This window comes from Heteronotia binoei, chromosome 1, assembly GCF_032191835.1.
Source record: "Heteronotia binoei isolate CCM8104 ecotype False Entrance Well chromosome 1, APGP_CSIRO_Hbin_v1, whole genome shotgun sequence".
In the NCBI taxonomy this organism is placed as follows: domain Eukaryota; kingdom Metazoa; phylum Chordata; class Lepidosauria; order Squamata; family Gekkonidae; genus Heteronotia; species Heteronotia binoei.
Genome location: NC_083223.1, coordinates 61565824 through 61578540, shown reverse-complemented (window position 1 = coordinate 61578540; position 12717 = coordinate 61565824). Strand labels below are relative to the sequence as shown.

At 42.8% G+C, this 12717-nt stretch overlaps 1 protein-coding gene across 1 annotated transcript in view; it reads left to right on the top strand.

Moving 5' to 3' along the window:
- The window catches only part of GCLC (glutamate-cysteine ligase catalytic subunit), a 40862-nt gene that overhangs the window by 10107 nt on the left and 18038 nt on the right, over positions 1-12717 (top strand). Inside the window, exons 2-7 of the mRNA XM_060235095.1 lie at positions 2970-3082; positions 4044-4226; positions 6226-6339; positions 8057-8115; positions 8203-8339; positions 12040-12114. Of these exons, the coding sequence (XP_060091078.1) occupies positions 2970-3082; positions 4044-4226; positions 6226-6339; positions 8057-8115; positions 8203-8339; positions 12040-12114 (681 nt within the window). The remainder of the gene's footprint in view (positions 1-2969; positions 3083-4043; positions 4227-6225; positions 6340-8056; positions 8116-8202; positions 8340-12039; positions 12115-12717) is intronic.

Sequence of the window (12717 nt, the reverse complement as noted above, 5' to 3'; positions counted from 1 at the left end):
GAGTACTGTGTGCAGTTCTGGTCGCCGCACCTCAAAAAGAATATTATAGCATTGGAGAAAGTCCAGAAAAGGGCAACTAGAATGATTAAAGGGCTGGAACACTTTCCCTATGAAGAAAGGTTGAAATGCTTGGGACTCTTTAGCTTGGAGAAACGTCGACTGCAGGGTGACATGATAGAGGTTTACAAGATAATGCATGGGATGGAGAGTAGAGAAAGAAGTACTTTTCTCCCTTTCTCACAATACAAGAACTCGTGGGCATTCGATGAAATTGCTAAGCAGACAGGTTAAAATGGATAAAAGGAAGTACTTCTTCACCCAAAGGGTGATTAACATGTGGAATTCACTGCCACAGGAGGTGGTGGCGGCCACAAGCATAGCCACCTTCAAGAGGGGTTTAGATAAAAATATGGAGCAGGGGTCCATCAGTGGCTATTAGCCACAGTGTGTGTGTGTGTGTGTGTGTATTTTTTTGGCCACTGTGTGACACAGAGTGTTGGACTGGATAGGCCATTGGCCTGATCTAACATGGCTTCTCTTATGTTCTTATGTAATATAGTAATACAATGTACTTATAGTCTAAAATTTTCTTCAGTTATGTAACTTTTCACACAGTAAGTAATTTATCTAAAGGTCAATACATCATATTCCAGTAGTCCAACCAAGATGCATTTTCAGCTCACTGTAGTGCCATGAGTCTAATTAGAAGCTAAGTTTTTGAGCTCTTTCCAACTGAACCCATACCTGAGGGCTATTATCTCTCCCCCCAATATCTAGCAAAGATGAGAAGTTGCTCGCTGTGATTATATTGTGAAGCTCCTTTGGAAGGTCAAGAGCAAAATCTTAATAGAGGAAAAACTCTGGGGACCAACTCAGTACTATATAAAAGGTGTTTCCCCTCCCCCCACACACACCTTCTAATATGGCTGTGCCCTGAAGCATTGCTACAGCATGTGAATAAAAGTGGTGTTACACTGATTGCAGTACCAGCAGTTACTTGAGGTTTTGAATATCTCTTTTAGCAGTGTTTAGGCATAGACAATTTGTGCTCAAAATAGGCCGATTTGTGGTTCGTGTGGAGCCAGTTTGATCATGCCATGCCCAAACTGGAAAATGAACCAGCTGTTTTTCTAGATGGTTTGTTTGGGTCATTTCCTCAGACAGCCTGGCAGGTAGATGCGAGCCCATCGAAGAGTTTGATGCCAGTTTGGTATCTCTAGCTCATTGAGGTGGGTGTTCTACCTCCCAAACTAGCAAACCACCTAGGGGCATCTGCTTTGGGGGGCTGTAATTCAGCCCCCTGAAATCCAGTTCTTACCAGACTTGGGGAACAAGTAGAGGAAGGTTTGCTGAAGAATTTGCTGCAAGTTTGGTGTCTCTAGCCCACTTGTGGGCCATTCCATTCCCATACCAAATGAACCATGGATTGTTTGGGGAAATTGGGGGGAGGGATGCAAATGGAAACAAACCAATTAATTGAGCAACCCAACGAACAATGAAATGAACCACCATTTTCACATTCTGTTCTCATCTCTAGTATGTCAGCAATTGTTAGGACATAAGTTGTTAGGAAAAAAGCTGTGTGTTCTTTTATATATTTTTTGCCTCAGGGAGGAGATTTTCAAGGACAGTATACCAGTTTTTCTCCTAGTTCTTAACCTTTAATATAGTGTATGTTATGACTGATCCAAATCACATAAATATGCTGAACTAGCTGGAATTTACTTCTGAATAAGCGCAATTAGGGTTGTGCTTTTAGTAAATTGCTTCTCACATTTGTAGGTTCTGTATATGAATTCAAACTGGTAGCATAATTTTCTCCAAAACTGCACAAAAGTGTGTCTCTGAATAGTGAAATTCCTTAGTAAAGTCTTTTGTGGATAGATAGCTTGATGGTATTGCCCTGCTTTTTAAAGCGCTTTGAAACGTGTTCTTTGTTTTCTAATCTACCACATTTTTCTTAGCTGTGTACAAATGGCTATAATCTCTGGGTTTAGCACTACATAATAAATCTAAACCCAGCTTCCTGGTTGTGGTATGTATTGCACATCCCTTAGTTATGTCGAGTCATGTGATACAGATTAGGATACGCTGCTCTGCTGCAAGTAGAGAGATATGGGTCAAGAGGAATACCTACTCCTAAGCTTGTACATATGAGCCACAGCTTTGAGCCCATGTACAACTCAATGTAACATGTCATCATACTTGGAAGTAATATACCAATATAGTTTTTTTTCTGTTTTAAGAGGGATTAGAATATATCTTTTATTAGGAGAGAGCAGTTGTTACTTTGGGCAGTGAAAAGCTGTTTTGCTTCTGAAGGAGCTGTTTGAGGGTTTTCTCCTTCCATGTATCCTATGTTTTAAGTATCATGGTAATCTTTAAAAGAATAACCTTTGTGCCAATGGAATACTCATGAATGGGGCAATGGAACAAAGTTCATCCGTTGCTATGGGAAGGAAGTGCCAGTGAGTTTTCATTGCTGATTGAAACACCCAGAGGGTACTCAAGAACACAGTGGCAGCTGCTGAGTACTGACACTTGCGGCTTATGAATCTAAAAAGAACTCTGGTGGATCAGAACATCTAGCCCAGAATCCTATCTCACATAATGACATAGCGTTCAAGGCCTTTCCCTGATGTTGCCTCCTGACACTGGTATTCAGAAGTTTACTGAATTTACTCTGAATTCCCTATAGTCACCATGGTTAGGTAGACATGTCCTCCTGTTTGTAGCTTATACTGCAGAATTAAGGAAACTGTTGCCTTGTAATGTTTGTGAAAATCTGAAGGTAGGCATTCAGAAGATTCAAACTTCTGTACATTTTACCATGCAACCAGCTGCAGTTGCAAGTAGTAGATAATGTGCCATGCTCCAATAAATAATCAGTGTCTGTGCTTTGTAATTTTCTAGTTTAATGCACTACATATTGTGTGTGGTATGTATTTTTTATTTGTCTTGCACATTAGGTGGAATACATGTTGGTAGCTTTTGACCATGAGAAGAAGAGAGCTCAGTTGTCTTTAACTGGAGAACAAGTTCTTCATACTTTGCAAGAAAAAGGTGAAAGAGTAAATCCTAAGTAAGTAGCAGTTGCATGCTAATTTCCCAGAAAACTGTCATATTAAATTGCATGTATTCATAAAGCAAAAATACAGCTTAAGTGTGAGAACATGGTTTTTATGTGTGAAAGGTCATTGTTGTTGACATATCAGATGTTTATTTCATTTTTTTCACATTAACAAAACATTTGCAATTATATTTATGCAATAGCTTGGAGTTTATGTATGTTTTCCAAAACCATTATAAACACTGGTAGTTGTCACTCATGCTTTTTAATGTGCACATGAAATCTCTGGGAGAGGTCATCCAGAAGTTTGGGCTGGGATGTCTGCAGTATGTAGGTGATATTCAGCCCTCAGCCTTATCTTGCACTTCCAGCATAATCCTTTTATTAGATGCAGGCAAAAAATGGCTTATGGGCTCTTCTCCAAATCCTTGGCACAAAGACTGTGCTTACTAATGTTGAAAATATATGAACGTATCTTTATCCCAGAAGCCAGTCTTTCATTTGACAGCACCGTAATGCTGATATCACTGGGTTGGGTCCCATGTAATTAATTGCATGGAAGCATGATTTCACTGCCTTCTGCCTCCCACTGTAGCCTGAAATGCCCCTCAAAGCACTGCTCATGGGTAATGTGCAGGAGCGGTTTGAGAGTTGGAAGACTACTCTGGCGTATGGTGGGAGTAAATCAGCAAAAGTGGCCCCTGGCACACATGGATCTTTTCTATAGGAAATATGTTTAGTAGTAGTTGTTAACAAAATAATAGGCTCACCTATGAAACAAAGGAAGACATGGGCATTCTGGGCAAGTAACTGCTGCTGACAAGGAGCATCTGATAAACAGCATGAAAGATGTGGAATTTCTTTAGCCTGTCATTACATAATTCCTATATACATTCATCCACTTACTAACTCATATTTATAGTACTTCTGTTGTTCGGAAAAAGATCTCAAATGTATTATTTTTTTCTTGCAGCCATCCAACTCTGTGGAGGCCAGAATATGGAAGCTATATGATTGAGGGGACTCCCGGACAGCCTTATGGAGGAACAATGTCTGAATTTAACACTGTGCAAGACAATATGAGGAAACGGCGTCAGGAAGCTGCTTCTGTTCTGAAAGAAAACGAAGCTCTCTGCACTGTCACGTCATTCCCAAGGTATGCTTCTGTGTTTCTGGTAAGGCTTGGGAAATCCATCTTTTCAAGATGGATTTTAATTAAGTGAGAGTAGTGTGATGGCTCTGTATTTTTTACTGGTAAAGAGATAGGAATATTTTAATTTATGGTGTTATATTTTGTAATGTTTACAGTGTATTTGTATTGCTGCATTGTTTAGCTGTTACTGGGCGAATATGGATGTAAGGGCTCCACCGTACACATGTAGTTCCCCTGCTATAAACAATACTGTGTTTGTTGCAGGCCCTAGATAGGGTTTACTTGCACTCACATGGGAGACTTAGTTGTAGTTGAGAGTGCGTCTCAAGCTTTGTGTTTGAATAAACCTTGGGCTGGATCCTGCCAGTGAAAGGTGCTGATAGTTGTGGATCTTTTCTGTCATCCCTCTGCTTGGCAGTCATTTTCAGCGCTTTAAAAGCTTGTTCCTAGGCTTGCCTGCCCTATATGGTCTAACAGCCACATGTTCTGGGAAGCTGCACTGGGAAACAGGAAGTTCCTTCTGCCTTTTCCATGCACTGACAGAAGAAATACAGAGTCTATCCCCCCTTCCCTTCCCACTGCATCCTCCCAACACAGGCCTTATGGTTAAACTGGCCTTATTGTTAAACTGGAGTTGGAAGAGACTGACTGCTTCAGAAACACAGGAGAAAATGTTACTTTGCTGTAGCTGGGATGCTGACTAGAGTGGGTCATAGGGACCCTATTACTCCTGTTTTGCCCACATATGCTGGCTCCCGGTCGGTTTCTAAGCACAGTTCAAGGTGCTGGTGTTAACCTTTAAGGCCCTCCATGGCTTGGGGGGGTCCAGCATACGTGAAGTGCTGCCTGTTTTCTTACTAACCTACCCAACCTTTACAGTAATCATCTGAGGCTCTACTTTGGGTGCCTCATCTTCCGAAACAGAGGGCAATCTGGAAGAGGGCCTTCTTGCATAAAAACTCTGCAGCTCTTTCCCTAGAGATTTGCCTGTCCCCTTCTGTTACTGTCTTTGCCAGCTGGCAAGGACGTTTTTGTTTTATCTGGTGTTCCTGCCTTGTGTTTTAATTCAGTTGGGCAGTTGTGTCGGTCTAAAGCAGAACAAAGTTTATTGAAGGTATAATCTTTTGTGTGCTATCTAAATAAGTGTGTTTGTATCTTGAATAAAACTATGTTGGTCTTAAAGATGCCACTGAGTTCAAACTTTGTTCTGTTTTAATTGTTTTTGTATGTGTATTTTAGCTTGTTTTTAATGTTTTAAATATGTGTGCTTTTAATATTTTATGGACTTTAGTATTATATATGTTTTTGATCATCTAGCCACCTTGGTGGCCCTTATGGAAGCAAAAAGGTAGTGTTTAAAGTTTGTAAATAGATAGGAACCATGATTATTTTATTCGTAAATTGTGGGATCCAACCCCTTGGTTTGTGTTTATGTAGAAAACGTGTTCTCTAAAAGTATTCCCAACTGATGCTGGTATTGAGCAGCTCCGTACACCTTTAGAACTGAAGTGACTAAATACCTGTTGTATAAACAGCATCTTGAAGGATAAAACAACATAAAATCAAAATTGAGTTTTATATCTTGTTTTGTTTAGTTAGTTTGGTTGAAAAATAACTTAAACTTCAGCTTGCTCACTTATAAGAGATGTGTTTAATCTCAAATTGCAACAGGATCTGCTTCAAATGCATTGTTTCTGAACTGGAAAAGTGACATGGTTTGGGGAACCCAAAATTTCATATCTAGGTCCTTAAGCTAATTTGGGAATTTAGCCACCTTGGTCATCCTGATTGGGCAGAAAGGCACGCTATAGATTTTGGAAATAAATAAACTTGTTCTTATGCGTGAAGTGGCTCTAAACAATTCTTCCTTACTAGCCTCTGTTTTTTATTTTAACATTTCTAACAGTTTTAAGCCTAATTAAAACAAGGTTTTATTCTTGCCATAGTCTGAGTTGATAAATGAAGATATTTAAAAGTAACACACTGCATTTGAAACCTGTAGATTAGGATGTCCAGGATTTACGATACCAGAGTGCTACCCAACACCTGTTGAGATGGGAGCATCTAAGTCTCTCTTCTTCCCAGATGAAGCCATTAACAAACATCCCAGATTTAGGTAAGTTTGATTTGAAATGAGAAATGGCTTTTTTTGTCTGCAGGCTAGTAGTGCTGTTCTGCTTCCCTATTTGTGAGATAGAAAACTCATCCAACTAAATTGTGTTTTTGAAATTAGGTGAACTAATGATGCATGCTTCTACTCATAAGCACCCTCAGGTTTCAAGTGTATGAACGCAATAAGAGCCTTGCTGGATCAAGCCAGTGGTCCATCTAGTTCAGCATCCTGCCTCACACCATAGCCAGCCAGTTCCTCTGAAAGACCAAGAACGGGTCCTAGAGTCTAAGGCCTGCCCCGATGTTGCCTGCTGTCTCTGGGATTCAGAAATTTAGTGAAGGGGGTGGTGGTTTCCCTTTAGTCATGATTTCTAATAGCCAGTGATAGACCTACCCTCCGTGAATCTGCCTAATCTCCTCTGACAGAGAATAATACAGTTTAATCACCCACTGTGTCCAGAATGTATGCCCATCAGCTTCATTGACTGCTCTCTAGACTACTCTTTTGGGAGAAGAAGAAGAAATTCTTTTCACTCACTTTATCCTGTGCATAATAACCTCAATCACAACATTAGTTTCTTTTCTAAAATGAAACATCCCAGATTCTTCAGACTTTCCTCAGATGGAAGGTGCTCCAACTCCTTAATCATCTTGGTTGCCACCTTAACTTTTTTTTTCTGACTCTGTAATGTCCTTTTTGAAATACAATGATCAGAACTGCAGACAATATTTCAAATAAGACTGCATAGATCCATAGATCTATACAGGGAGAATATCAGCTGTTAGAATTTCAGCTGTTTTATGTTCAGTCTCTTTCCAAATAATCTCTGACATAGAAGTTTGCCTTTTTCACTGCTGCAGCACACCAGATTGACACTTTCATCGAGTTATCCAGTACAACCCCAAGATCTTTTTCTCTGTCACTCTTAGCAAGTTCAAATCCCACGAGCCTACTTGAAGCTGGAGTTTTTTTGTCCCAGTATGCATCACCTTACACTTTCCAACACTGAATTGCTACATTGTCACGCCCTCACCTAATTTGTGGAGATCCTCTTCATTGTCAGTCTTGGTTTTCACCATCCTGATTAATTTTGTGCCATCCGCAAACTTTGTGAGCACTTGAAAATTTCTCAGTAATATATGCAGAAATTAACAGCTTGGTGGCATGTTCTCAAGAATACCACTTTTCTGTGTCAGGTAAAGCCTGATCAGAGACGCACGCTGTCCGCTGGCTGTCCCCCACGTGTTCCCATGCTTAAATTGTGCATAGATTGCACAATCACTTGATTTTTGTAATTATTTCATTTGTCCAGTTGAGTTGTGTGCGTTTTGACCATCCCATTCATAAGAATAAGCAGGAGCATTTGGGGGAGCCATAGTAAATTATTACCACCATCATCAGTTGCCACCTTTTCCTGACATCCTGCAGCTCATTAGGATGCCAGTCAATGTACAGCTTTAAGCAGGTATCTTGATTATGTTAAAATTTCATATGCACTTAGCAGTGCTTATATCAGCATCATTTTGATGCTTTGGATAAATTCCTTGAATGAAGAAGGAATACAAATGTGGAGTAGGAAGGTGGATATATTGGAAGTTCCTAAAACTATTTCACTATTTTAAACTATTAAAATTTACTGTTTTAAACTTTAAGCACTTTGGAATGCGTCTGGATGTTTTCTGTTGAGAGAGTGTTTCAGAAGGCTTCCATTCTGTTTCAGTACCTTAACAAGAAACATTCGGCACAGAAGAGGAGAAAAAGTAGTGATAAACGTACCAAGTAAGTGTACAAACTATTTGCTTCCAAAGAGTGGGAAAATACATTTAGTAAAAGCATGTTAATGTCTTGTTAACTTTTCACATCTAGTATTTAGGGACAAGAATACTCCATCACCATTCATAGAAACATTCCCTAGTGATGACGGTGAAGCGGCAAGAGCAGCCAAGCCTGATCATGTGTATATGGATGCCATGGGATTTGGAATGGGCAATTGCTGCCTTCAGGTAAATTCGCTGAAATAGAGATTCTTGCTAACTTTTTTTGGTAGCATTTTTGTGTATCATTTTAACTTCAGTCTCAGCAAGATCTGACAATGAACTTTTAATAATAATAAAATTTGATTTATATCCCGCCGAAGCGGGCTAACAACAGGGCGGCTAACAACATTTTCATAAAATTATAGAGTTTAAAATCGCATTAGCTTTAAAACATTCGAGTTAACCAAGTACTATACAGATTTCCAGGTGCTAATTCCATTTATAGATGATAGTAGCGAAAGTCACCCAACAGCGGTCTCTCAGCCAGCAAAGGCCATCCTGAAAAGGGTGGTCTTGCAAGTCCTGCGGAACTGGTCAAGGCACCGCAGGGCTCGCACTTCTTCCGGGAGCTGGTTCCATAGGTGTGGAGCTGCGATGGAGAAGGCCCGTATACGGGTGTTTTGAAGTTTGGCCTCCTTTGGTCCAGGGATAGTCAGCTGGTTCTTCCCTGCTGACCTCAGTGCTCTCTGGGGTTCGTATGGGGAGAGACGGTCCCTCAGGTAGGCAGGTCCTCGGCCCTATAGGGCTTTAAAGGTAATAACCAGCACTTTGTAACGAACCCGGTAGGTAACTGGCAACCAGTGCAGTTCGCGTAGCCCCGGCTGTATGTGCTCCCACTTCGGGAGCCATAATATCAGCCTAGCCGCCGCGTTCTGCACCAGCTGCAACCTCCGGGTTCGGCACAGAGGCAGCCCCATGTAGAGGGCATTACAGTAATCCAATCTTGAGGTGACTGTTGCATGGATCACTGTTGCTAGGTCCCGGCGCTCCAGGAATGGAGCCAACTGCTTTGCCCGCTTCAGGTGGAAAAACGCCGACTTGGCAGTGGCTGCTATCTGGGCCTCCATTGATAATGAAGGCTCCAATAGGACTCCCAAGCTCTTGACCCAGTGTGCTGCTTTCAGAGGCACACTGTCAAAAACTGGGAGAGGTATTTCCCTCCCCACGGCGCCGCGACCCACGCAAAGGACCTCTGTCTTCGTCGGGTTCAGCTTCAGCCCACTCAGCGTAAGCCAAGTTGCCACGGTCTGCAATGCCAGGTCCAAATTCCCTGGAACGCAGTCAGGCCGGCCATCCATTAGCAGATAGAGCTGGGTGTCATCTGCATATTGGTGACACCCAAGCCCATACCTCCGGGCAATCTGGGCAAGGGGGCGCATATAGATATTAAATAGCATCGGGGAGAGAACTGCTCCCTGCAGCACCCCACAATTAAGTGTGTGCCTCTGGGACAGCTCACCCCCGATTGCCACCCTTTGTCCCTGACCCTTGAAAAAGGAGGAAAGCCATTGTAGGGCTAGCCCCCCAACCCCTATGTCGGTGAGGCGGTGGGTCAGTAGCTGATGATCGACCGTATCGAATGCGGCCGACAGATCTAATAATATCAGCACCACCACGCCGCCTCGGTCCAGATGTCGCTGGAAGTCATCTACCAAGGCGACCAGCACTGTCTCCGTCCCATGACCTGGGCAAAAGCCGGACTGGCAAGGGTCTAGGATGGAAGCGTCATCCAGAAAACACTGCAACGCCACTGCCCCCTCAATAATTTTACCAAGAAACGGTAAATTAGAGACCGGTCGGTAATTGCCAATTTGGCCAGGTCTGCTGTACTTTTTTTCAGGAGGGGATGGACCAAAGCCTCTTTCAAGGGTGTTGGAGAATGCCCCTCAGAAAGGGATATATTTATGATGTCCCGTAAAGGACATCTAAGCTCCCTTCGGCAAGATTTAATCAGCCAAGAGGGGCAAGGGTCCAAATCACAAGTTGTTGGGTGTACAGAAGAGAGAATTCCGTCAACTTCCTCCAGGCTGAGCAGGTTGAAGCGGTCCAGAACGAAATCGGAAGACAGGCACGGAGCCTCAAGTTCCTGTACTGTGTGCAATGTGATAGGCAGGTCCTGGCGGAGCAACGTGATTTTATCTGCAAAATATTTCGCAAAAGCCTCACAGCCTATCTCTAATTCCCTCACATTTGGTCTGCCTTAAGGCAGTGTAGTAAGACTTCCAATTATTCTAAACAATTGAGCTGGGTGTGAATTTGCAGACGCAGTCCTGGCCGCAAAGTAAGCTTTCTTCGCGGCCTTGACTGCCATCTCATAAGACCTCATAAACGATCTATAGGATGTTCTCGTCACGAGTATGCCGCCACTGCCTCTCTAGTCGTCTGAGCCCATGTTTCAGCTGGCGTAACTCCAAGGTGTACCATGGCGCCAGCCTCACACGAGGGCGTAGAGGACGTCGAGGTGCGATCTCGTTGATTGCCCTGGATAGCCGGTTTTGCCAGGCCTCTACCAGGTCATCAAGGGAATCATCAGGCGGCCAGGGATCCCGCAGGGCCATTTGAAACCGTTCCGGGTCCATTAGGCTCCGCGGGCGGAGTTCTCTCTTGATTCCCCCCTTTACTTTAAAACTGATAAACTATGGCAATATTATAACAAACACATATGTACCCACATTAATGTAAAAATAAACATAAAGAGTCTCACTGTGCCAAGAATTTTAGATATTCATAAACAGAAGAGCAATTTACTCTAGATCAAGGGTGGCCAAACTGTGGATCGGGAGCCACATGTGGCTCTTTCAGACATATTGTGTGGCTCTTGAAGCTCCCATCAGCTGACTTGGAGAAGGCATTTCTCTCTTTAAATCACTTATCCAAGCCAAGCCAGCCAGCAGCTTGGAGAATTCATTTAAAGTTGCTTACTTTCCACTTTCCCCCCTTATATTTGCATTCCGTTCTTCCTGTCTTGCGGCTCTCAGACATTTGACATTTTTTCTGTGTGGCTCTTACATTAAGCAAGTTTGGCCACCACTGCTCAAGAGCCTAAAATCATGGGAAGATTTAGGTTTGTCCTCTGTTCTCTCATCCCATAAATCTTAATAATTTTATTACTTGTATATTGAATGTGTGCATGCTGGCTTGTTTTCCCTTGATTTCATTATCATGCTAAAGCTGGCCCTCATCCTTTCATTTCCAGAGTGGCTCAGTTCAGATATCACACACCGAATCTTAGTTAAGGAATCCCGGTTTGGCATGATGTCAGAATTGACAGACCATAGTTACAACCATTCTTCCACCTCTGAAGATCTTTGCACATTAGGGGAAAAGTGTGCTGAGCGCACACGTAGTTCTAAACCATGATTTTGCCTGTATACTTGGAAGCTCAAATAATGGTTAGTGCAAACCACAATTAGGGTGATGTACAAACTATGTGAGTCTAAGGGCCTTAGGAATGGGAAAGAGGAGGGCTTGCAATGTCTGCATTTCTTCACTTTTGGAGGATACTCAGTTTAGTGACAAACTGGGGCTAGGGGGGACATAACAGTGAGAGAGGGTGTGAATAAGCCAGAAGACTATGCTTCCTTAGCCATTTTTGCATCCTGGTGACTAGTACCACTGAGGTTAATCTGAGCACTGAATTGGTTGGGAGCTAAGTCTGGGGGAAGGGGAATGTTTTAATTCCCCTTAGGGAAGTGTTTCCCAGTTTGCCTCTTACATTATACCTTCCCAGCAGCATGGCAGGCCAGGTTGTGCTAATTGTTTTTGGGAAATGCTTTGGTTGGGTAATAGTTCCAGTAAACTTCATTTTTGCAAAGTCAGTACTTAGAAGGGCAGTTTTTAACACTGTGGTTTTTGTCAGCCTTGATGGTTTAATGTTCTTTTACAGGTAACATTCCAGGCTTGCAGTATTTCTGAAGCAAGATATCTTTATGATCAGCTAGCTACCATCTGCCCCATTGTGGTGAGTAATATAGTTTTATCCCAGTATCTATGTACTGTTAGCAATGCATGGCCCCCATCTACGGATAGCTAAATCTGTGGATTGGGGCCACATAGATGCTAAACAGATTGTTCTGCAAATTTGGGGGAACAGGCCCCCCCCTTAACATTGCAGGAAAATCTGAAATGTTTAATTTCCCCCGAAGTAAGCTAAAGAATATTAAATTAAAAAGCATTGTTTGTGCACATGCAGACAGCACATTTAGTTGGCTTTTGTAGTAGCCGGAGTTGTGTTGGAGCCTGGTGGCAGCTGCTGTGGAGGCCTGGAGTCCAGCCACAGTGGCAGCTGATACCAGGAACTGCTCCAGGCCCAGCTGCAGGAGCAGCACACTCTGGGTGCCACTTGGGGCCTGGCCGTAGACGCATTGCACACCAAGAACCTCTCGGGGCTCTGAGCAGCTCCCAGACCCCACCACAACCAGGCCCTGTGGTGAGTGGTTGGGTCTGACCATGCCAGCTCAGCTGTGGTGGGGGAGATGGGATTTCTGTAATATGCACGGTGCAGGGGGGGCATACCTTTTATTGTACATATGCATATGTATGTACTGTGAAGGCACCAGCATAA